The sequence below is a fragment of the Melopsittacus undulatus genome, chromosome 4 (genome assembly GCF_012275295.1).
Source record: "Melopsittacus undulatus isolate bMelUnd1 chromosome 4, bMelUnd1.mat.Z, whole genome shotgun sequence".
NCBI classification, from domain to species: domain Eukaryota; kingdom Metazoa; phylum Chordata; class Aves; order Psittaciformes; family Psittaculidae; genus Melopsittacus; species Melopsittacus undulatus.
Window position 1 is genome coordinate 91996673 of NC_047530.1, and position 26717 is coordinate 92023389.

At 39.3% G+C, this 26717-nt stretch overlaps 1 protein-coding gene across 5 annotated transcripts; it reads right to left on the reverse strand.

Moving 5' to 3' along the window:
• Nucleotides 1-1693: 1693 nt before the first annotated feature.
• ZFAND4 (zinc finger AN1-type containing 4) lies at nt 1694-24748 on the reverse strand. 5 transcript variants are annotated; one of them, XM_031053174.2, is made up of 10 exons: nt 24591-24748; nt 23297-23599; nt 14889-14964; nt 14735-14802; nt 13974-14160; nt 10603-10747; nt 8499-9680; nt 7815-7869; nt 5131-5248; nt 1694-2609 (listed from the first exon to the last, which is right to left on the reverse strand). In XM_031053174.2, exons 2-10 carry the CDS (start codon nt 23478-23480, stop codon nt 2474-2476), a joined length of 2151 nt encoding a protein of 716 aa, XP_030909034.2. In that variant the 5' UTR covers nt 23481-23599; nt 24591-24748; the 3' UTR covers nt 1694-2473. The 5 variants fall into 5 exon arrangements, with proteins under 5 accessions (XP_030909034.2, XP_012985712.2, XP_012985711.2 ...); XM_013130258.3 differs by having other exon boundaries at nt 5131-5245; nt 10603-10750; XM_013130257.3 differs by having other exon boundaries at nt 10603-10750.
• Nucleotides 24749-26717: the final 1969 nt, after the last annotated feature.

A 26717-nucleotide genomic window follows, 5' to 3' on the forward strand; every position in this document is an offset into this window, starting at 1 on the left:
TTAGCTGCAGGGAAGAACTTGGCTCAGGGAGTCAATCCACATGTGGCTGGATGACGTGGTTTCATCTTTTGAGTGAGAAATACACCGAAAATCTGACACATCCTTCTTGGAAGATTGGAAAGGCTCTGAAGTACAACTTGTTCTTTCATCACACAACCGTCTTAGTGAAACTTATCAGATGGAAGGATCCATCAGGAAAAATCATGTAAGATCTCAGGAGATCTGAAGAGCTAGAGGACCTGTTCCTTAATCTGTGGCTGTAAATTCCAATAAAGGGAGTAGAGGATTTTCCCTACGAGGAAAAGTAAGTCAAGCATCCAACCTACCGTGAACAAAGCAATGGGGGTGGACAAAGACCAGCTTCCTGAAATACTCTGCTCGAAAAGGCTACCTGGTAAGTAAAGGAATCCACTTTTCACTAATTAGGAAATAAGATAGGCTAGGAATATAAAATAGATCTAAGCCAGACTCTTAATAGCTCCAGGAGCATGGGGAGGAAAGGGTAGGGGAGGATTGAGTGAGCAGCTGCATGGCTGAGGTGCTGGCTGGGCTTAAACCACAACAGCTGACAATTATGCAAAGTCAAATTAAGTGAAGAGAGACGATATTATTTTAACAGTAATTCTCACCAACTAGATACTGCAACTACAAAAAGGTCAATACCTCTGTTTTTAGAGAGCTGCGGAGCCACAGATAAATTGTTGGGAAAACATGAGTACGTTTGCCCTGTTCCTTACTCCTTCAGCATCAAATACTGTCCCTTGCTAGAGATGAAATAAAACCTACAGGCACTTTCACAGTACCTAGCTCATAACAACATGTTTCTCTTGCTAGGAACAGCTCTGCCCAGCAAGAATAAACCTAGAGGTCACACACACAGTGTTTGTATCTTCTTTCCTTATCACTGCCCAAAATAATGATTTTGAATTTTTTTCCCTGAGGTCATCACACTCTGAAAATTCCAGGTGGTTTAAGCCCCACATGGACTGCATGAAATGTACTTCCCTCCAAGGATGAGAATTCTTCAAGTTAGTTCTCTACCTTCTAACAATCCCCTTGATTTTTTTTTTGGCTGAACTTTTGATTGCCATGCTCTTGAGTTGCTACTGTTCAACTGGAATGTAGCACAGATCATTTTAATACCACAATCAATTAAATAGCTGAGGACTCTGGACCACGACATTCAACTATCTAGATGCGATAAGGAGGGATATTTCGTTTTGGTGGTTTGTTGTGGGTTTTTGTTAATCTGTTTATACTAGAACATCTCAAGTAACATAAGATTACAAAAATATTTCAGACACTTTAAGGGAATGAAAGAGGAAAAGCTTTCAGTAGGTATATGCCTGCAACATCACTTTCTGCAGTAGCTGTCACTCACTAGTGGGGGTCTCACAAAATTACTGAATTGCCTCTACAGGAGAAAGGCTGTAGGTTAATATATGCCATTTGTTGAACATCCATTTTTGCCTTTCCTAGTACATCCGTAAGACTTCAGGTCTAAAGCACACACTGTTGGTCACGTTATTCCTAATGAAGTCAGTGGGAATTTTTCCATTAATTTCAGTAAGAACAGGTATGAGCCAGTGCTTCTAAAAAAGAAAACCATAAAATCCACCCTGCCCCCATAACAGAGCCCAACTTTTAATTTAGGAGCATACTGTAAGATAGGAAAAGTTATTTTGCATATTCGTAAGAGCAAAAACCAGAATAAAATTTAATATTTATTAGAATTTCTTCCAGTAACAGCATTCAACATCTTAACAAACCAAGTTGTGAAGTCTTTAAAAAAATCTAGGATTACAAAAGAAGTTAAAATAAATTGTTCCTTATATTTAATGGCAACAAAGGGGGAATTTTCTATTTAAAAACAAACTTGTCATATAAACAGTATTATTTCAAGAAATGTGATTAACATGATATGCAATTTTCAAAATGAAGACACAGTGTATGAATACCAATCTGAATGAAACAGAGGGGCAGAACACACTACCCCCTTAAAAATCTCAAAATAGGCCATTTCAAGAAAGGGGAGGGAGGATCTTTCTAGTGAAATAACTTAGAAAATACCACGCAATGGACAAAAAACGCAAGAGTACAGAAGACATTACATGACACCCTCATTACAACACCCCCTCAAGTCTGGTTATACAGTAAATAAAGTTAGTAAAGTGCATCTTTTAAAGACTTGTCTAGTGAAATAGCTTTTCCAAATATAAAACACAACACAAGACGTGCAGTAACATAGTGTAAGTTTTTAAAAACTAATCTTTAACTTTTCATTCAATAAGGAAGAAAAGTTTTAACTGCAGTAGTGTTCACATTATTCTTCAATAGGATGCATCCTCATGTGCTTTTGCTACTTGGCAAATCTTTCAATATGGAGCATGGTAAAATTATGCAGTTTAAGCAAGTGCTTCTCAGTGTAATACAATTCTTCAATGGCAGAATGGCCACATGCAGCACAACCATGTTATATTTTGGGAAGCTTTGGTGCACTAACGACGGGATTGGTCTCCTGCAAATACCTTCGCCCTGCACTCTTATAGTCGTAGGTGCAGGTGTGAGTCTCTGCATAGCGGTGTGTTGCACAGAAGTTGTTTCCACATCTGAAGAACCAAGAATATTAGAAGTCAGAAGCTTTCAGAAGCTTTTAACTCCCTGATATGCTAGAAGCCCTTTGGCTTAATCATGTCTTGTTTGTTTGACAAAGCTGCCTGGATTCTAATCATCCTTGACTGTTAACATTAGCTGGTGGGGTAATCAAAATGACATTTTTGTCACCTTTGCAACTTTGACCCAACAGTCTCTTCAACTGGGAAGTTAAGCAAGATCAGTATTCCTTGAATTAGCTACCAAGGATTGGACAATCTTACAAATTCAGAATGATTGGCTTTGATTTATGCCTTTTCTAAAGACCTCACACAACATTGGTTGGTAGAATTCAGAGGACAAAACCATGGAACTAAAATAATGGCATCAGGGGAAATCCACAGAATGCATTTCAGTTAAAAAACACCACATCATTCAGACCACCAAAACATGATGTTTAGTTCAACACAACTTCTGTCTGGCATAAACTCAAATTAGTTATTTGAGATTAATAAATACACATTTAGCTGTAAAAACATCAGACAGAATAACTACGGGGAGCACGACTTCCTGTATGATTGGATAAAGGTGCATCTTCCCAATCTCAGTTGAAATTTCAATGAATTAAGATTATGACTTTTTCCTCAACCTTGACAGCTCACCAGCTAAGACTTCTAACAAGAGAAGAGCATACTCTGGATGTTGTAACTGATCTTGACAAGTGCTTCAAGTGGAGACTAGTATTAGTGTCCCATTGCCCGATTATTTGATAAAGTTGTTTCTTGACAGGAAAGCAATTACATCATTCACAATCAGAGTTCTCTTGAAATGGATTAGGCATTAGAATCATACAAGGTTTGGGATAGAAGGGACCATCAAGATTATCTAGTTCTAACCCCACTGCCAGATGCAGGGACACCTTCCACTAGACAAGATTGCTCAAAGCCTTGTCCAATGTGGTCTTGAACAATTCCAGGAATGGGGCACCCACAGCTTCCCTGGGCGACCTGTTCCAGTGTCTCACCAGCCCACCAGTAAAGAATTTATTTGGAATATTTCGTCTATATCTTCCCTCTTTTAAAGCTATTCCCCTTGTTCTATCACTAAATGCCCTTGTAAAAAGCCCCTCACTAGCTTTCTTGCAGGCCTCCTCTACCTACTGGAAGATTGATATAAGGTATCCCCAGAGCCTTCTCTTCTCCAGGCTCAACAACCCCAACCCTCTCAGCCTGTCTTCATTACTTATGCAACTTTCAGTCTCAGTATTAAACTATGATCTCTATCTATCTGGATTCTTAATAATCTCTAAAACTGTTACTGAGGCTTTGTGTGCCTGGTATTAAGTTTCCTTCTCCTTGGTTCTTGATCCTGTAATCACCAGTTCTCTCATACAACTGTATTCTCTATTTGGTTTATGTTCCATTCTAATAAAAGGTTGTATGGTTGCATCTTTTGAAACTAGAACAAATGCTATTCTTGGAGATGTGCAATTTACCCCCTGTTCTGGGCTTCATTTTTAACCTTAAAGCAAGCTGCTTAGTGACTTCTAGAAGAGCTTGCAGCTATGTGCTCAGCAGGAAAATGTGCAGTGTCCAAACCTGTTTCAAAATCAAAGACTGAAGAGTCAGTAAGGAGGCAGTTCCTCACCCTGAACCTCTCCAACACAATTCCCCACTGGCAGAAATCTTGCTCATTTTGCTTTTGATTGGCATGAACCAAGATCAGCTTCAAATGCCACCCCCACAGTGCAGCAGTTCTCAACCTTGACTAGATTATTGGAATTGATACTGAAAAAGAATATCTTGTGGGAAATAATACTTTAAGAACCAAGATCAAAGAGAAAGTGTTCAGGGTTTGGGTTTTTTGTTTGTTTGTTTGTTGTTGTTGGGTTTTTTGTTTGTTTGTTTTTTTATTTAAATTTCCAGTCATCACCCCCAAGTGCCAGGTCTCACTGTATTATCTGCAAATCATGATTTGGGGGACCAGCACTCTAGCATTCTGCTTTTGAGGTGTTCTAGATGCTCAAAGGTGACTGAAGTCTCACAAGAAACAACACATGCAAAATTAAAAAGCTGTCTAATATAAATTCATATAAATTCAGAAATTGTGCAGATGTGTTGTAATAGGGCCAAATCTGAGGGAGTTTTTCTGCAAAATTGTAACAAAGTCCATATTCCTCAAATTGTTGTTAACAATTATAAAATGGTTGAGAAATTGTAGAAAACTGTAGCAAGTTCTCTCCACACCAGTACAAAATGTCATTGCTCTTTTTTTGTAATCATGTTCTTTATTTCCAATACCTTGAACCTTAATAATTTCCATTCCTTGATTTTCCTGGAGGAACATATACCTCAGCAGCAGAACAGGTACAACATACCTGAATTTTAATTCCTAAAGTTTTGCTGAACCAAGAATCGTAGCTTTCTGCAAGGTTGACTTTCGATTTGCTATACTTAAGGAAAACCATGCAGCGCAGGAAAACTTTTGGTTAATTCAGCTATTAATTTTAAACAAGAGCTGATTATACTCTCAGCCTACCTGCACTCATAGGTGGTTGCCAATCCAGTTTTCTTGCCACAAAGAAAGCAATGTTTTGTAATTTTCTTTTTTGCTTGAATTGAGCCATTCACAGGTGGAAGATGGGTTGCTTCACCTGCTTTCAGAGGTAGAAACACAGCAAAGACATTATATTTTTACTTATTCCTGATCACAAACTAGTTAAATCTTTTGGAATCCAGATTAATTTTGCTTTACTTAGGAACCTCAGGTGGGGATCCCAAAGCCTAAACAGAGAGGAAAAAATACAGAAGCTAAAACAGAAAAGACATCTCAAGCCTTTGAACATCTTTGGATGAGGTAAACACAATGTAGGAATTGAATACACTCTTAACACCTGTTAAAAGTTCACGCGAGTTCCAAGAAATCAAGAAATACATCTTCTAATGGTCTCCCCAAATGTAAAATGAAAAAACATGATGTGATTCGGAAAGCACTGTACAACTGAGCATTGAAGTACCTAGCATATTCAATAGCTAATAACTCAAGTATGCCAAATAAATATTGCGACATTTGAAAAATCTTCCTGATATTCCATAATTGCAAGAAAAGCCTCAATTTAATTATATGATTGCATAAAGCATTTTGCAGGTGTGTAAGATTTCTGTACTTAACAATTTACTTTGACTTTCTGACCTGTAATTCTTAGCTGTTACTTTAGCAACTGAAGAGCATGTAAAGGAAAGGCATTTTCCTCCCCTTGGTAGAAGTAAACTCTGTCCACAAATTCCTTATGCATATTTATCATATGCTAGGACAGTGAAGGTGAGCAATGCATCCTCTCAAACATTCTTTCAGTGACTGTACCACTATATTGTCAGGATGCTCACAAAAACTGGCCTTTATGAGTTCAGACATTTTTTTTTTGTCCAACATACCTTCAATCTCAACACAGTCAATTCTCAGCTGAGACACAGCAGGCTATATTCAATAGTACTGCCAGGCAGTCACTACACACTGCAGTCATCACTATCAGCCAGTACTATCTCGTAGCTATCTAGTATAGGAACTTCCAGGCAATGTTTGCCCATACTATCAATTTCACTGTCTTAAAAGCATACTATTTCAGAAGCATCAGTTAGCCCAGTTTGTGAGAAAGACAGAACTTGAAGACAGCCCCCTGCCATGGACCATACTTGAACAGAAAAACAAATATACCCATCTTCACATTTATGATCCCTGCAGCAATTACATGTAAACTGTATCTGTCCTTTGGCCAGTTATACAACATATTACTGACCACTTCTCTCTCAAGAGCCTATATGATATGATGACACCAACTTTAGCTTTTTCATGTCTGGAACCTTTTCGAAAATACACTTTTTTTCTGATGTAAGATACATCAGAAGAGTATCTTCAGAGTCATATTCAAGATGACACAGGTGATAAGAGGCTGCCCCATCATGCAGACACAGTTACTGGAATCACAGAACAGTTAGGGTTGGAAAGGACCTCAGGATCATCAAGTTCCAGCCCCCCTGCCCATGGGCAGGGACACCTCACACTAAACCCTATCACCCAAGACTCTACCCAACCCTGCTTTAAACACCACCAGGGATGGAGCATTCACAACTTCCTTGGCCAACCCATTCCAGTGCCTCATCACCCTCACAGTAAAGAACTTCCTCCTTATATCCAATCTAAACCTCCACTGTTTAAGTTTTAACCCGTTACCCCTTGTCCTGTCACCACAGTCCCTAATGAATAGTCCCTCCCCAGCATCCCTATAGGCCCCCTTCAGATACTGGAAGGCTGCTATGAGGTCTCCACACAGCCTTCTCTTCTCCAGGCTGAACAGCCCCAACTTTATCAGCCTGTCTTCATACGGGAGGTGCTCCAGTCCCCTGATCATCCTCATGACCTCCTCTGGACTTGTTCCAACAGTTCCATGTCCTTTATATGTTGAGGACATACATATATATATGTGTGTGTACATATATATACTGTGTACAGAACTGTACGCAGTACTCCAAGTGAGGTCTCACAAGAGCACCATCTCTGTTACCATGCAGTAGGTAAGGACAGACCTGTTAATTAATTGACTGCCAATTCAAAGCTGCAGCCCTAGTTGTGAAATGAAGGCACAATGCACTATTTTAGCAACTTCTGCTTCCAAGTCATTACAATTACATAATTTTGCCTGTTGCACCTACTATTTGAAGATCTATCTTCTAGCTCGTTCTCTATATCAGATCTTGAAATTAATATTTAGGCACAACTTATCAATTTTCTGCACAAATCAGGCATTAAGCAATCCACAGTTACCAAGACTAGGGTAGAAAGAATGATAACTCTTAAGACAACACCAGTGATAAATTTGCCTCTGACTTTAGTACACTCAGAAGTATTCACAGCACTGACCTTTTGGAAACTTCAGAGCAGAAATCATATTTATGTCTACAGATGACATGCAGGATTCATTAAGTATTAAAAAAAAAGCTAGGTAAGAGTCACAGTTATGTCTACCTATGATCTGGATGACATCTGTATGTTAAAGAGTCCCTTAGAATACTAGGAGTTATACCATGATATAGAAGTACAATATAGTGAAGACTTGGAAAGACATATGCCTTACAAAGATAAACTATTCTTGTCCTCTATACATGTGATACATCAGAAAAGATTAAAGAGTCATCTTCAATTATTATTTAAGTCACACTACTTACCTACTCTTCTCCCTACAGCTGCAATACTTCCATTCATTCCAAGCCCATGCGCAGACTAAAAAGAAAAAAATTTCCACAAGGGAATTACTAGCAGATGGAAATTAAATGGGAAGTAGGTAGTCTGGTATCAGCTTATCTGAAATCAATGTTTCATCAATCGACATACCTAAAAAGAGTCCAAAATTACTTCTGTACACAAAATTAGAATTCTGCAGTATAAAGCCTTACTTAAAATGTCTATTTAATAGTCTTACCATACTTCACAACACACCAAAACAAGAAAGTACATTAGAGATCTGAAGGTAGGCACGTACAGTGCCAGTCACAGTGCGAACTTTGGCATAAATGACAATTAGTGAGCAGCAGGAGATGTCAGATGGCACTTCAAACACAGACACTCATAACTCTATCGTTATGGAAACTAATGATTTTAGTTGTGAACTGAACAACCACTTCAGTATTTATGAAAAATTACTTCTAGGACCTCTTCAGCTAAACAGGCATTTAAAATACCAGCAGGAATTCAGAAAACAGTTTAAGATCTATCAGAGATTTAAGTACACCTCCCCCTTCCCATCTGCCTTCCCTGAAAAGACACAGACACATGCTCTGAAAGTAGTTTTCATAACACCAGTACCAGAAAAGACAGAAAACTTCAAATTCTTTGGAAGCTTAAGTACTCACTAGAATATATTCAGCAGCTTCATTTGGAGGAGTAGTTTTCCTAAAGCTTTCTTCCTGACAATGCTGCAGGTTTGCAGGTAATGAAATACCAGAAGTCCAAAACCTGCCTGTCCCACAGGAACTCTGTATACTTTCCCTGTTTGTGCTTCGGGCCAGCGAAGCCAGAAATCCTAGGTTACTTACAGAACTCATAGGTTCTCTGGATGCCTTGTTGGCCACATCTGTGAGGTCCCTAGACTCTGCTTTAGGAATTACATCAGGTCTTTTGCCAAGTGACTCTACTTTCATGCTACAAAATCTAGCAGTCCTAGAAAAAGAGGAGTCTGCTAAACTGTGGACTTCAAATGATCGAAGCATGTTTGGGGAGGCTGTAGATCTCAAGTTACCAGCCTCAAAGCATTTGGGTTGTGCTTGCGGTTTCAGAGAACTGTGACGTGCCATTTGTGCTGAATACCGAAGAGGTGACAAAAGCAGATTTTTTTGAGGACTTAATTCACGAGTACGGAGAAGACCAGACCCCATTGCTGTAGTGCTCAGCACTTTGCTAATAGGTTTTCTATGCTGCTCTACAACCTTAGATTCTTCATCTCCATCAGGCAGTTCAAGTTCTTGGTTCACCTTTCCTATGTCATATATCTCACTACACTGCTCAGTGGTGCTTTCTTCTGTTAACAAAGCAAAAGCATCTGTTTCAGGTATAAGTTTTTCTTCTGTTCCATATAGATCTACATTTGTGAGATTTGGAAACAAAACAGCATCCTCCTCACTTGCTGAGGTCACATTTTCAGATGTTTTTTCTGAATTTTCAGGTGGAGATGAAACAGGAGTCAAAATACTATTACTAGGTAGCTTTGCATTTTCTAGTTCAACACGAGATATTTTTGGTGGTAACCTGATGCTACTAATTGACTGTGACCAGGAGTTGCTCTGCCAGGTGTCATCTTCCTTAAGAAAGTCATTAGCTGTGGATGGCATCGTTCTACCAGCAGTGGCCAAAGTAGCCAATGCTGAAAGTGCATTTTGGGAAGACTCTGAGTGATATGAATTCCCAGGAGGAGGTAGGCAGGACTGTCCAATATGGGGGAGCACTCTTAAAAAACGGTGACGAGCAGCAGCCACTGAGCCACTAGACGGTCGAGGAGCCATCGGAGGACGAGATTTCACCTTGACAGTTTTCTTAGGCTATTAAGTAAATAAAACAAAAACCACATACAACAATTAGTATCTGAATTATGGTTGCATTTAAAGATCATAGTGCCAGGAATTCAGACACTGTAATGCCAAAAAAGACTAAATCATTCCTTGTACTCTGTTATCTGTTGCTAGTCATCAAAACCACACCCCAACATCTGAGTAACAAAAAACAAAATATTACAATCAGAAAAGTCTTCTTCTGATTAAAAAAAAAATCACATATAGGCGACCACACACCAACAGAATAGAAAGGGAAGACATAACACCAAAGTTACCCAGCAGAGCTTAGGGTCTCAAATGAAATGAGAACAATGAAAGAAATCCTCTTCATTTTAGATCTAGTTAACGTAGACAGACATGAACACCAATGTAATGCTTTATCTTCTAGGTAATCTTATTCTCCTGTTTAACTTTGTAGGCCTTTCATTTACAGTATTTTTAATGAAGCTTCATTTAAGAGAAACCCTGATTTTTACCAGAGAACTACTGCAAAACAACATTAAAGTATTGGAAGAAAAAAAGCAAATAAGAAAAAAACAAAAACAAAATCGAACAAACCCAAACCAAAACAGCCAAACAACCAAAAAACAAACAAAACAAAAACACACACAGAAAAAGACCACCCCAAAAATCCCATATACCCACAGAAAAACCCATCCAACACATATAAACCAGGACCAGTAGTGAATTGTTGTGAATTGCTTGAATGAGGACAGGTAGATCCAAGTAAGACCAATGTGCACAGCAGAACATTTATACAACAGCATTTACTTAAGCAACAGGTAAAGAATCATCTACCCTTGATCCTTCACTTCCCAAGACAGCAAAATATCTGATCCGCTTTTTAGAAAAGCCAGCACCAGGAAAGTGCAAGCCATTTTACAGTAAAAAATTTAAATCACAACTTCACCTTTTTACTCAGATTCATGTTCTCCATCTTTGCCTTCAGCAGTTTCATTTTATTCATAGTAATTGAATTCTCAATAATCTGTTGGCCAGAAGGTGATGCCTCTGTCTCATCTTCATCATCCGCATATAAGTTATAAATTGAACCACCGCTGAAAATAAAAGAAAGATTGGGTTCATCCTCTAATCACATAATCATGTTTTCAATGAAGTAGTATTCTTGCAACTAGAGTCATACCTGCAGTTGATCTGTTGACAAAGCATTATGTAAAGCTGTTTGCAAAGACATTTCAAATCGATTTAGTTTAGCATATAGGCATTTCTTATAAGATGCTCACACAAAGTGATGACGCTGAAATCAGAGCATAGCCACGCTTCTGAGAAGTTGTTATACCATATACAGTTGGTTCACACTCACTATATATTTTTCCCCACAGAAGGGATATCCAGTTCCACAAATGTCTCCTGAAGGCCAAAGCTGTTAACTCTGTGACTCAGACAACAAGCTCATCAGTTTTCCAATTAACCAGACACTGGCATGGAAGCATAGTCCAAATTTCTATCCATCCTGAGGGGTGTTCTCACCATAAGTGGAAATGGAGGGGTCACCCATGTGGATGTGATATTCTACTTCTGCTTTTCAAAATAAAATCAAATAAAAAAAAAAAAAGGATCAGTTTAGGTTTCCAAAGTCTCATATTTGGGGGAGAGAAAAAAAAAACCAAACAAAACAAACCAAAACAAGCAAACAAAAAAAAAAAAACAAAAAACCCACCCCCAAAACCCCAAAACACCACCAAAAAAACCCAAAGCTATCCAACTTTGTTTTTTTTTTTCTCCACTAATCAGAGCTGGCATCTTACCTGATTCATGTTGCAAAATTCTAAAGGCAGCACAACTTCAGGAGACAGATACTTAAGAGCAAGATGGCAGCAAATTCAAAGCAGGAGTTAGCAAAATAGTCCAGTAATTTCTTATCAAAAACTGAAAAGCTCCATATATGGACAGCAAGCTTGGTAAAAGACTCAACACTAAAGAATCATTTCAGAATTTTAATTCTGCAAAGACTTAAGTCACCAACTGAAAACAGTTCTCAGAACCTGTTTTTATTCAAGGTAAGGATAGAGAGAAAAGTGATGCATCGCACATGTTTGGCTGTTTTTTTGCTTCATTGGTTGTTTTTTTTGGAGTGGGTTTTTCCTTCTTTGTTTTGTTTTAATGCAAAAAGAATTGTTATCCTTTTTCTTGCATTTCCTGGCTAAATAGCAACCCCCCTCTAAAACACATACAATAAAAAAAAGCCCCGAAGAGTAACAGAAGGATTTTTTTGCTTTGATTCTAGAATTATAGAAGATGGACATGAAGCTTTGCTCTTGATCATACTTTTAGCCCATTTTCCAATGAGTATACTTCAAATCTACTTTATCCATAAGTGTCAACATTCCTGAGATCTTGCTTGTAAATGTATGCCTCAAAAATGATCAGTAGCTTGCTGAAACCTTTTGACATCAGTGCTTGCCAGTCCCCTACCACAGCTTCCAACAGTTTTCTTTTAATCCAGAGACAATAATCATTGTATTTACACCTTGTAAATTCTGAACCCTTAACCACAGAGGAAATGAAATTATCTGGAGAACTATAAAATAAAACCCCAAACCAGTGTCTCATTTCTAAATTGCAGCCATTAAGTTCTGCTCCACACATAAGCAATATGAGAAAAGCTGGTAAGTAAGCGTCTCAAAACTCTCAGTCACCAGTATATGCACACATATAAACATATTTTACTGTCAGTGTGTAAAGTGCTACTATTCAGAGTGATTCACAGCCTTCCTCTATAAAGAGAAAATGAAAAAAAGGTCTGCTTTGCTTCCATTTTCTCCTCTTTGTTACTGTTTCCATTTCCCACAAAGTCTGCCCAACCATAAAAATTAAAAAAACAGAATTTCTCCCCCACCCAATCAGTGTCTACTTTAGTAGAAAAGCTAATAAACAAACACCCATAGAAAGCACTTGAACAACTGAAGCTGAATGTTTTCAACTCAGTTGGCTTCTAACTTAACTGGATAATTTAACCAGTGACAGCACATTTCTTAAGTATAATGTATCTGACTTTTTTACATGCTCTTGTGCTTTGAAAAGCTTACCAAGATGCCTTATAAGAGCCAAAAGAATGTTGTTAATTCCTCTGGTTTGCTACCGTTAGCCAATCTCAAGTAAGTAGTAAATTAATATTTAATTTCTACACTAGGATTATCTAATGGAAAACTACTATGAGTTTCAAACAATTGTCCATGCTAGTTTTAAATGGGTGCTGGGGACATAGGAAAAACAAAACCATCTCTCACACACAAGAATTTGAACACATAGGCAGACACCAGAGTGTCCATTATACTGGACAAAAAAAACTAAAAAAACCAAAAACAAACAAACAAAAAAAAACAAAAAAAAACCCCCAAAAATCAAAGTTCAAAAACCTTCTGAGAATCCCTTGCATCAATTCACAGTATAGCACCCACAGTTCTAGCTCTTTGGATGTTCATTTTCAGTTAAAGGTAAAAGGGAACAATTTGGTAATAGAATCATAAAATAGTTAGGGTTGGAAAGAACCTTAAGAGTGAGTACAGGAATTACACCTGTCTGCTCCTCTTTTCAGTAGTTTATTTAGCCCAATGCAGCAGCAAGGTTCTCAGTTCTTGCTGATGATGGTGGCTTTCAGCTATTTCGAATATACACACAGCATAGTAAGTGGCTATTTACTGAAAATGAGTGCAAGGCTTAAAAGATGATCACAAATCTAAAATATTTGTGTATTTCCTCCTCTTATTGCTTTTTTATATAATAATATTATTTCAGAACATTAACAAAGTAAACACCAGCAAAACAAAAAACCTACCAACACACCCCCAGTTTCTCCAAAACTTCAGACAAACCCTCTCAGGATTTTTCACTGCCAAGCTACTATCTTTCTGACTAATCATTTGGTGAAGTCACATCCATATGAAAAAGTTTATGTTGTGAACAGAAGAATGTTTATAAACTAAACAAATGCCTTAAGATGGAAGAGAAATACATTTATTGCTAAATCAACTCTCCTGTGAAACGTTCACTTTAAGAAAGGGCTGGAATGCTGAGAATTGCCATAAGCACAAGGTCAGCTTTATCTCACTCTATTGACACACATGGTGATAGATCACTGTCAGCATGGCCGCTGACCACAAGGTACTACTGTGTTGCTAGGCTTACCAGTTACAGCATTTTAGGGCACATTTCTTACAGTATTTCAGATGCTTTTTTGATAAAGTCAACAAATAAAGCTAAAGTTTATACAGCACCCTCCTTCTGAAAAAAATATATAGAGATTAAAACCAACTTTACCCCAAAGACTCAGATAATGGTGTTAGAGTGCCATCTCCCCGGTCTACCACACGGAAGAAATTCAACTGATCTCCTTCTCGATATACTAAGAAGGTAACTTGTTTGTTGGATGACCCTTTCTCCCAAATTTCATCTCTAGTGGGATCCATGTATTCAGCCATTTCCCTGATAGGGTCTTCCACAGGAACTATGAAGAGAAGAAAAAAAAAACAAAACAATAAAACTCAGAGTAAAATCACATTATTGTTATCATTATTATTGTTTTGATCACCTTTGAGAGCTCAGCTCAGTTTACAATGGGAATTCCCAATCTAGAAGATACGCTGAGGTTTTTTTTTCCCATGTGAAAATTAACAAGGGGATTTCTCCATTTTCATTCCTGTATAGATGATACACAGGTTTATCACTGGACTAAACCAATGCCTGATTCTTAATAATCAGATTTTTAAAACAATATGCATAATTATATTACAGTATATTTTTTCTGCAGGTAAAGAATTACTGATTTTAAAACTTAATGATTCTATAAGGGCAAACAAAATGAAAAGGATGATGTACTCCATATGTTAAAGAAAAAAAGATGCAACCCCCCTGTCCCAAAAAAAAAAAAAATCAAACCAAAAACCCTCTCTCCATTCTTGTTAAGTACTTTCCAACTGATTTGGAACTAAAATCTGCTCATCTAGAATGCTTAGCTAAAAAAAGTTGTTTCTGGTTACAGGATGTTGCATGAAACTATTTTGAACTCGATTAGCACTTACCTCTTCTAGTGTTAATAGGTCCACCTCGCATAGCCAGAACTAATTTCAGAGTGCAGCCTTCCGAAATGCTGAAAATAATGAATAAATTTTTGTAGCATCATGATTACTTATGCTAATAATTATTTAGAAACATTGTCATTTATTCTATACTTACTTATAATCATTCAAACAATAGTCATCCCTCAGTTCTGTATTATTCCAAATTAAGTGCTGCTGAGAGACTGGAATACCTAAACAAAACAAACAAAAGATTATTAAAATTCAAGCTTAATGGGAGTTCTGCTTTTTGAAGAATGAAGAACATGAGGTAATGAAAGAGAAGTGAGAAAGTGAATTACAGGGGAAAGACAAGAGGAAGCAGGAGAAGGACAGGTGCTTGAGCAGCCTTTAGTCATGATATCCAACCTCCCAAACAGCTATTACGAACAACAGCTGTTGTTCTTTGAAAGTCAGAGTTAAGATCATCAGCAGGCTTGTGTTCAGACAGAGTTCAATCCTTTGGCTCAACAAGGGGTCTGTAAAAGTATGCAACTGCTTCAGGCTTATTGAATACTTCCTCTTTTACAGTCTTTGGGTGAGAGTTTTTTCCTGTTGTCTGTACCTCAGAGCTTTATGTCTACTGACAAGATAAAACTTCTAACTATAGAACTGCTGAATAATTTAATCACAGACTGATATTCTATATTACAGTCAAGACAAGGTTGCATTAAGGCAGCTCTATTACAGCGGTGACAACTCTAAATGTTTTTTTTATCATTGCTTCGTTTGGAACCAGAAGGTTCACATGTACAACATAGTACCATAGCAGGTAGTCTAACTTTGTACTACAAGCACTTTTATTTTGTTGTGGGTGTCCTTTCAGGCCATCAGAACATTTTATTACTCATATACAGTATTATTAATTTTCAACTCAAGTTCTGGCTAACTATTTTTTGTTAAAGGGAAGCAAGCATTATGAATATTTCCTTATTAAAATCCATATTCTACACAACAATTAACTTTGTTTCTTCATAGTCAACTAATCTAGATACATATATAATACACATAAATAAGCATAAGCCATTACAACCTGAGGTCTTCACACATTTTTACTAGAATTACCACTTTCCAAATTTACCACTTTCCAAATTTGGGTGAGAATAGGAAAAGATGAGATATCTCAGATCACACACAGAAAAAAAAAATTCTTCCCTTCAGCATCAAAAAGAAGTGCTATTGTTCAATTTGTCCAGTGAAGCCCAGGTAATTAAGATCTCACTGTGCATTCCTGACAAATTGCAATTCAAATCAAAGTCTAGAGAGGCCAGAACTACTTTTTCAAAAGGGTCTAAGCACTACTGTCAGCCTAAGAAGCAAAAGCTATAAATATATTTTCCAAAAGGTTACATTAAAATAACCTTATCTTGTACTTTTATTCACTGCATGTTCAGGTATTCAAAAGGATATACAAGTAGCAATGCTATAGAGTAGGACTTCCCAAAATACATCTGGCAAGATAATACAAAGATCAGACTCTTCCAGGTGGTTTCCAAATGTATCTCAGCTTGCCAAAGCTCGCAAGAGCACTTAGCAAGCTGTGGCAATAGGTCAGTTAAGTAGCCTTTTCTCAGCTGGAGGAAAGGCACAAAGCTACCAACACCCATCACTAGCAAGGAAGAAAAGGGGAAAGTCCGAACAGATTCAACAGGCAAGTGTAGGAGTCATGCTATGTGAGCATCCTTCTGCAGAAGGAGTGCACTTTGGAGGAACTGTCATTGTTGTTAAAAGTTTTAGAGAAGATGACACTTTCCTTTTCTCACCACAGCTCACGTCATCTTCTCTTTTATGAACAACCAACACTTTACCTCAGTTGGACAGCATTTAATGTGAATCTTGTATCCTCTGAAGTCCACAAGACATTAATGAGAGGGAAAATATTCATATAGTAGACTAATATAAGTACTACTACTACACTGCCAGCTATTTAGTAACTGGTTTTTGGTTATGATTCAAGTCTGCAGTGTAAGCAAAACAAGAACAAGCTGGCAACAGCCAGCAAGTCTACAGTGAAGTTGTTTTCTGTGTTGTTTTACAGTCTTCTGATTACAAACAGTCATTACTGTCTGCATTTGTTATGGTTTCAGCAGCCTCCAAGGAGCAATTTCCAATTACTCTGATAAACCAAGAGAGCATTTGTTAAAAAGACTGGCTTGCAACTGGCTGTACTGCAGTGAAACATGGTTTTGTTCATTTTAACAATGACAATGTATTTTTGATTAAATGAACAGATGAAAAGACTACTCTGCTTTAATGAAAAACAGTGAAGTCTTTATTACTAATTCCCTTTTATGCTACTTTCTAAGAATTCTACATACACAGAGGAAATTCCATGTGCTTTATAGGTTCAGGTGCAGGAAAATACGATCAGCTGTTCCTTTTCTGGATCATAGTAAGGCTTTCTTGAGAAAAGATTTGTGCATGGGATCAGCATGAAAAACTGGCAAAAATATAAGAACTGCAAGACCTCACCCACTCTCCCTAAGCAACACATGACTGTATCACCAGTTTGATCTAGATCAGTCCCAAGAAGAGAGGTAAGCAGGGTAATAAGCTTCATCTCAGTGCTCAAATGCTCTTGGCCTAGACAGGTGATGCTACAGAAGAATCTGCAGGCTTCTGTGGTGCATTCGCCTGCCCTTCTCCTGTCTGCTCCCATCCCCTGGGCTCCTCCAGTATCTCAGGAATTCCCATAAGGCCTTGGCCTTTCTGTAATGAGTTGGACAGTGATGTGTCCCTTGACCATACCAGGAACTCTTGCATGGCTAGGGGGGAAAGCACTGATCTCATTAGGGACTTCTGTTCCCCAGCTAAGGCAGGAAAGGAGTGTGGAGATAAAGTCAGTCATCCCCTGACAGCCTTGGAACACTCCTGAATAGACCAATAACATTGTTCCTGGGGGTTTGAGAAATTTCTAGTAATTACCAACTCAGACTGTGGTCAGGATGGAAATTTATTAATGACTAAAGCAAATCATCTTGTAATCCTAAAAACAGTGGTCTCTAGTGAGACCCTTTGAGCACTCCCAGACCACAGCAGGCTGCAAACAGCATCTCCCTCTGGATTCATTGCCCCTCAGAGTTTCCGCACTCTAAAGTTTGTGATAATTGGAGGACCATCACCAAAAGACAGGACCTGAGCTGAAGTCTCCTCATCCCTTGAGAAATGCTGAGACATTAGGAATATTTTAGTCAACTTGAGGGGCATTTTTAGAAGTTATGCCTTTATATGTCTTCATGTATGTGTAGGTTTTATATAGATTATATATGCTTTATAGATGTTTTTATAGATTGCTATAGCAAGCGTAGTAAATACTATTAACTTACTTTATAAGATCCAGCTTAAAAACTGCAAACTGCAGTAGGTGAAAGCTGTGTAAAAATCCCTCTGTGGTGAATTGGTATACTTGTAACCCTTTAGATACGTAACACTGTCCGAGACTAAAACTAGACTCATCCACACTTAGGCTCCTTTGGGAGCAAGGGGGTCTATTCTGAAGCTTGTGACTCAACAGGAGGTTCTCCCTTACCCTTTTGCGTCTTAAGTCTCTGTAGTATATTCATCTTTAGTTAGATTTTCCTTTGTGTGTTTCATCCATGTAATAAGTAAGAGTGAACCTTGCCATAAAATTCTGTTAAGTTGTGCTTTTATTAACGCACTATAAAACTATTCTTTGTTAATACCTTTGATGGTCATTCTTTGAGCTACCTTAAACCACTCTTCATGCAAGTCTGTCTCCTGAAGTGGCTGCAGATGCACTGACAATCTGACCTACTGAAATGGGGGGAGGAAAGAAGTAAGTACTCTGTCCTGTTTCTGAATCAGCCTATCTCATATATTCTTAAGCTTCACTCCTTTACTCTTCTTTCTGGCATGCTAAGCAGGTTCACCAGAGAAACTGATGTAGTTGAGTCAGACCCAGAAACAAATGACAAAACCTGTAGATTTCAGAACAAACTTGAACTTTATGTTGTGTACAGAAGGTTACTGTGTTTAAAAACACCACAAACATTTAGAAGCCAAAGTTCAAACATTTTACTTATCTTTGATCCAATGTCCAAATTGCGGGAAAGTTCCTTATTTGTTCTTGCTTGCAGAGAGGCTGGTCTGACAAGTCTTATTTTCCCCCCACAAACTAGAGGTGCAAAGGTTCACAACTTACACCAGCAGGACTGTTTTCACAACTCTTAAACCTCCCATCTTTCATTTGCACAATAGTAAGCTACATTAGTGTACATGGTGATCAGTGCTGATCTATTCTTTATTCTAGGCATTGACAGAGGAGACTAACAGCAAGTCACCATCAACTGAATACAGGCCCAACTTCCCAGTAAATGTGACCTTATTTACACCTTCCAGATGCTGCTCTAACCATCTGACCTGTGCACAAGCTTGCGTTTGCAGGAATGTTTTCCCAGCTCAGACAAGACATAAGCTTTAAGAAGCTTCATGAACTTCTTCTAGTCTTTGTCAGCACAGTAAACAGGCAAGTAACTAAGCAAACAGGAGACACAGGAAAAGTAGCAGACAGAAGAAAAGCAAGATTTTTTGAAAACTTGTTACCCTTATGCAATACACTTACTCCAGTCCTGACAGAAACATAACTATTTTTCTAACATTAGTAGTAATAAATATAATGCATACTCTGAATTCACAGAGTTTAGAAAGAAATTCCAACATCCAGAAAAAATCTGCTTGATATTCATCCACTTTGCTTCAGGTGAAGCTGCTGTACATAGGCAGCAAAGTAATGACAGGAAAAAAACCAAAGTATCAACTGTCATGATGAATTAAGAGTACACACACATACAACAAAAAAGCTGTTGCATCTGTTGTCCCCTGCTGAACACAACCATTCCAAATTAAGATGTACTTTAAAAGCTAGCTCTGTTTTCCCCCTTTACAATAATACAAGAACAAGAGAACATCTAAGTTTTAATCTAAAAAGGTAGATGTTTCCATATATGCAGATCACAAAATTCAGTTGCAAGCAATCATTGAACAAATCATGACCAAGTTGTTTCTTATTTTAAAACTAGCTACGTAAATGAAGGCCTTAACTCTCCAGCTATAGAATGCAAATTAATTCTCACAAAATAATAACACTATCACCAAATCCCAACCCCCACCTCTTCCCTTAAGACTCGATCCTATCTTACCGAACACACACATTTACAGGTATTTTCTATGGTTCTGTAACTGACGAAAGAATTAGCCACCCCAGGAATACACTATCTGAATGTTCTTCCTATAAAATTCAATATAATAATTGGTGTTTCCAAATAAGGAATACTAAACTTTGCCCAGCAGCTACAAAGACTTTTGCAATAGAGGCAGCAAGAAGATATCTTCCAGCAAAAAAAAGGCAAAAAGCTATTTCCTCTTTCATGTAAGTCCTGCTATTTTTAAGTACTGTTCACGTGTTAAAGCTCAGTCTTTCATGTCACCTTGAAACTCAGGCACCACCTTATCCATGTCCTGGTCATCCATGTCCATCCAAAACATGATCCTGCTTTCAAATACAAATAATCAAATGAAACCAATGAAGCAGGTAACACTGCTGCCCACACTATACTGTGCTGCTAGCTGTGTGTATTCTAGCTTTTATGCCACCAGTAGAGACAAAGGAAGCTATTTCTTCTCAGTGTACCATTTTAAAAAGCTCTTCAGTGAATCTGAGACAAGGAACAATTCACCCTAAGTGGCTCCAAAGTCAACATTAAAACAAATCTAAATTTTTGGATACCAAGTATTTACTTTGCATGGAACATATTTGAGGATAAATGCCTGGATCAGATACAAATACACATCAGATCTGCTTTAACTTCTATTTACAAGCAAAGTTAAGAGTAGCATTGAAATTTCAGATGCTTTAGAACCCATTAATAAATTTTTACCCATATTCTTTACTGACTTAAAACCAACTGGAAACAGAAAGCTGTAGATACCAAATCTCCAATGTCTACTACAGCTGTCTAAACAAGCCCTTCCCATATCAGATCATTAAACAGGCACCGAGAATGACAAGTATACAAAATTCCTAACATGCCATCCATATTATCCTTTCTTATTACAGTGCAGTCTACAGCTATTGATTTTCAGGTTGTTGACAAAGATCAGTTTTCTTGATTTAGTTTTATTATTAGACTTTTACAACTAAATGCATTGGTGACATATGAAAAGATTTATTAACTTCTGAGACAATTCTAGATTTCATTCTTGGAGATACCAAGTCTTAATTTTCCCCAAGATTGTCCTATTATATTCTTACATACCATTATCCTTACACTCAAATGAATCCACAGATACAATACATATACTAGATACCCTATATAGTTTCCCAGCAGCACAGGAAGCATTCTTCAGCCAGAAGTGCAGCTTAAATGAACTTCTTTGTTCACACCCCATGAAAGTTGACACTATACAATAACAAAAAGTTAAAAACAGCAGCAGAAACAGGAACAGATGTAAGCTTCTTACTTCCCATACTAAATCACAACAGTAAAATTACTTTAGGATTTTTGCTCCAGCTGGGTGATTCATTACTTGCACTTATGCACTGTAACAGGAACTCCATCAATTAAAAGTGGTTATTATTATCAACCCCAAATGCAATATAAAATTAATTTGTCACTTTGTATCTGTCCCTTCCACACATAGCCAATCAATCTGTCCTCACTCTGCCTCAAATGAATCATATTAATCAAGACACTGCAGATATTTTAAACTTCCGGAGTACCAAGGAATTTCAACTGACTTCTAACAATTCAATGGTAAACACCAGTGAAGTCTTACCTTCCATGTTTTAATAAAATTTACTTACTAATAAAGGTCATAGAGCAGGCACCTAAGCTACTACCTTATCATCCTATCAACTACAACATGCGAACAAAATTCTCAATAAGTAATATTGTAATTTCATTACTGAGCTGTTCTTCTTATAAGAAACTAGTGAGAAATTATGACACTTTTGTAAGCTAGGCACACCCAGCCTACAATAATAAGCTATAGGGATAATTCAGGATGTCTATTGGCAACCTCCTATTTCAGAGCATAAGAAATTAAAATTCCTCTTCCTCACATCTCCTACTGTCTTTTCATGCATCCTTTAACACTCACTTCATCTACACTGTCCAGATAGCCTTCCTTCTCCTATACTCTATTGCCTAAGCTCCCTTTTAATTCACTCTTAGTTAGCATTCTATCACATATCTGCTTGCATCTCTCTTAGGCCTATATTCAGTCATGAAGAAAACACCTTTCCTTTTCTTGTTTCACCTCTAGCCTCCAGGAGCATCTCAACATGTTCTCAGACTTGTGATTAATTATGGCCCTGTCCACAGGAAACAAAAGCATATCTACATAGCTGCACTAATGGAGCTACAACGATGTAAACTCTAGTTATCTGCATGGTGGAGCTTTTACTATGTGACCTTACTAGCAAAAGTCATCCCTATTGTTGAATGCTTCTGTGTTTTAAGACTTGTCAGCTACATTTTTTTTCCATCCATTAGCACAGATTTCCATAAGAGGAAGACAGTACCTTAGATTCAAGTCTAAAGCATCGCATTACATCTCCCAGAGGGTGGGCTCCACACAGACAGAAGAACGAAAAAAGCGTTCAGGTATACTGGAGAAAGAGAGGATCCTTTTTCTTAAAAATCAGCAACTCTGGTACCCTCAGCTTGTGTAGCTACATCGTTCTTTAACTCCTCCAAAGTGAGTAAAAGGATATAGTGCTTCAAAGTAGCTGAAGTATTTAAATGCATGTGTTTTAAATTGCGTTCTTTCATGCAGGATCATCCTCATTGTAGAGGGAAAGAGATGAGAAAGGACTAAGCTACATCTTTTCTCCTCACATTAGCACCAGGACTGGACTCATAACTTAAAGGAGGTTTTCACTTTTCAAGATGTGCCAAGTTCATCATGTTAAGAAAAATCATTGTTCAGACAGACTTTTACCAGAGAAAGATTTACCTAACAAAAATTCTAACTTCAAGCCACCTTTGCATCTGCCTGCACTACAGCTCCACTTGTGACTGCAGTATCATAAACAAACCATAAACTGGCTAAGAAGCAACAACCAGAGCACCTATGTTTGAAGTATGCTCAACAGCTGCAATATAGACATACTGCAACACTCCAGTTTATAACCTTGCTAGTTAACAAGTTATACCAGAAAATACTTCCAACACCAAAAATGCTATATCCCATATAACAATTAGTGATTTAACATAGACTTCTAAAGATTTACCTTATTAAAAAAACAAAACAAAACACAACACAACAACAAAAGGAGGGCAAAAATACCAAGTCCAGTGAAGTCCAAGCTGTGAACTGACAGGAAAAGGAACAGAAAGAGAGCAGAAAAAAACCTCAATTCCAATTAAACCCAAGTCGTAAACCAAGTGCCTAGTTTACATACATAATACTGAACAAGTCATTAATCCAATTTGAATAGCAATTACAATTTCTAAAATAAGACTCTCTAAAGGGATAAAGTTTATACTGAAATGAGAACAATACCTTCCAGTCTTTGAATTTTAGCTTTCACAGAAATAACCGTTTCAAAGGGGGAAACTCGCAGTTCAAAGCATGTTCCTGTGAGTGTTTCAATGAAGAGCTCCATAGTTTCATAAAAAGGAAGCTTGTAGTGAAACGGTCCCATATTATCTTCGTTGAAAAAAGGAGGCTCTTTCTTGTTGGCCATTACAAAGGATTTACAACTTCCTTGTAAGGAGATCTGTCAGAAAACTACATTCCACTTCCAGCCAAGTCAGCTTTGAGGACAGGTGTGGTGCATCGCTGTTCATTTCTAGGATTTTTCACCTATAAAGCAAACATGCATAGCGCTAACAACATCGGCATGTGGCTGTTGAAGAGCATTTCAATTTATTGTTGATGAACAATGGAACAGCTATTAAGAAGCAGTTAATTACTATGTAGGTTGTACAACAGACCACCACAAACGGTATTAGTATATTGTAGGTTTAGGACTCTAGTTTCAGTCAGCATTCCAGATCCTACCTCCTACCTTTCTTATTTTTACTTTGTTTTCACGAACGACCTACACTAACGCCCAAAGCCAACAAGAGCTGAGCCCTCAGCAGGATCAGACCTAGGGAAAAAACTGCAGGAAGACATAAATACAGGGACTCGCCCGGGCTCGGGGAGGGCAACACAACTGACAGCAGCTCTTCCCCCTCGGCCGCTCCATGCTGCCCCCGGCCCACAACAGCCCTGCACCGGGAGGCAGGCCGGACTCAGGCCAGCACAGCCGAGCGCCCGCAAACAAAGGAGCGAGAGCAGCTGCCCACCCTCTCTCCCACCCTCCGCAGTCGCCGCCGCCGAGCCTCAGGGCTGCTTCACACCTCGGGTAGTCAGCGCACCTCATCGCAAGGACCAGCCGTGCCCCAGCCCACCCCAAAGGAATCCACCCACCTTCCCTCCAGGGACGAGCTTTCCACCGGCGGGGACGCTGGAGGGGCTAGCGCACTGCCCCTCTCCTCAGGTCGCAGGGACCCCGAGGCAGCAGCACTCCCGGGGGCCCGGGGCCGCAGAGCCGGTCCGCGATGGGAGGAGAGAGGGAGGGGTCTCATCTCACCTGCCGCCGCTGGGCCCGCTCGGGAACAGACAGCTTCTCTCCCCCCGTGCAGCGCCTCCCGCCGCGCCTCAAAGGAGCTATGAAGCTCCGGGGGGTCCCATGCAGCCGGAGGGGCTCGGGGGGCAAGAGGAGCTGTGGGGTAAGGGGAGAGGACACAGGAGCCGCCCCCAACGCCCGCACCGCCACCACTCGCTCCCCGGCAGCCCCCGCGCCTACCTCTCCTTCATGACATCCCCCCCGGGCAGCCTCCCACGGGCCAATGCGATGTCCGTTCTCACGCGGCTCTCCCAATCAGCTCCCTGGAGGGGCGGTGCTCCGAGAGCCGCCGGGGGCGGGTGTCCGCCGGGCCGGGCGCGCTGCTGTTGCTTGTTGTGGTCGTTAGGACGCTGGGAGGCAGAGCGTGCGAGAAGGACCCGGATGCAACTCCCCAGCCGCTAACAACTGCAACCACGTGACGGAAGGCCGCGGTGGCTCCTGGGACATGTAGTCTAGCGAGGGCCAAGAGGCTCAACATCTTGCCCCTGCTCTACCGCTACATTTGCTCAAGAACGGTCAAAACCAGCGTTTATACCTCAAACTGAACCCGAGAGGCGTCCAGGGAGCGCTAACGCCTACCAGCGCAGCACTGGGCCCAGTCGAAGCACAAGTTGGATGACACCCAGCCCCCACAGGCCTTTCCCCTTTCCTGAGCCAGAGCTGGTTGGAGGTGAGCGCAGCTCTCGGGCACCTTTACTCAAGGTCAGCGCACCACTCTGCTCCTGCTTCAATGTCAGTTGGTTAGGCTGGTCTCCAGGAGCAGCTCTTCCCTCAGCCCATCAGTCTTACAGTGAAACACTAGACAAAACAAGCTTACCTTATTAGGAAGTGCTAATTACATTAAGCACTTTACTTTCCATTTAGGTTTTAAATAATGCAAGACCTGCCCTGGGCCTGAAACAAAACAGCTAGAGTCAGTTAAAACAAACAGAACAAATACTGTGTTTTATTGCATGCAAGTAGCAGGTATGGAACCCTCAAAGTCGCCAAGCAAGTCCCGGATACTGTAACACTGGACCTCCAGCTCTGCCCTTCCTAGGAAATGTAGTTATGGTTTATCAAACTTGGAAAAGAGACAAGTCAAGCCAAAACTCAAAAAAGCCATCACCCAGACCAAGCTCTCCCGAAAGCAAAGCACTTAGACCAGGATTCAGAGTCTGTTTCAAGAATTGAGGACCACTTCATTTTAACAGGAGGAAGAGACTCTCCCTGTGCCAGTTTTTATCTGTCACGGTGCAACTTTCCATCATGAAGTTTTCTCTACCAAGATTTCATATTAAAGTTTAAGAAACATTTTAAGGCAGGTTTTTTTTCCTTCTACTCCAACAGCTTTTGGCTTCCAGGGTTCTTGGCTTATGAAGAGCACCCTCTGTAATGCTAACAGAAATTATTAATGTGAAGGGCCAATAAGAAAGGAGGAAGCAGAAAAGAAATAGAAGAATTCACCATATTTTTCCTCTTTCTCCCAGTATGTCTTTGAAGCTCTTCTAAGCAAAGGAGAAAGGAGTAAAGCAGCAGTTCAAATCATGTATGTGGCATTTGCAGCAGATGTAATGCCTATAAATAAAGTGCAAGTGCTCTCACGGTAGATACCCATTTGCAAATAGCTCCTACATTCTTTTCCAATCTGCTACTCCCAATTTAGCCCCCATTTAACATGAATCACTGCCAGGCCCACCTATGACTCAAATCAATAGTGTTTCTCCTTTATCCCTTCCAACCTTTCATTCTGCTTTACCCTCATTAGTCCAACTTCAGAAACAAGAGACTGAAGCAGATGTCTCAAGAAAAAGGGCTTCAGTGAAAGTGGGAATTTCTCTCAAAGAAGTCCTCTGAACACATGCAGAACAGTCTTAACAGTTGCAGATAAAGTAATACATTACTATCATTAAAACAGCACATCTAGTTTTGAAGTCAGAATAGCTGGCAGTCACTGGTAAAATAAGAGCAACATTTGATCCTTCTACATTTATGCATTTGCTCTGGTTGTATGCATGCAGGAGAGCAAGTGTCTACCACTGGGCATCAAGTATGGATAATGGCATCAGTTCCAGCAGGACAATCCAGAAAATACAAGAAGCAAGAAGGTTAAGACAAATGCACTGGACAGTTACAAGGAGTCTACAAAATAGCAACCTCCTGCAAACAGCCTACATATTACACATGAGAAAGGAAAGCAGACAGCAATCCTTTGGGCACAAGTGAGTCTTTGCACTAAGGCATGCACACAGGCTTGTTAACCTGGAAGCAACCAAGCATGCTCAGTTCAGACAGACTTCTTGGAAAGTGTTATTTGCAAAACTTGAG

Excerpts from the sequence above, each read along its gene's own strand:
- ZFAND4 (XM_013130257.3), bottom strand. The coding sequence starts at position 23,480 with ATGGCCAACAAGAAAGAGCCTCCTTTTTTCAACGAAGATAATATGGGA. Across the intron at positions 14,965-23,296 it reads TAAAATTCAAAGACTGGAAG|GTATTCCAGTCTCTCAGCAG; the intron begins GTATTGTTCTCA and ends TGTTTTGTTTAG. Across the intron at positions 10,751-13,973 it reads CCATTATCTGAGTCTTTGGG|CGGTGGTTCAATTTATAACT; the intron begins GTAAAGTTGGTT and ends TTTTATTTTCAG.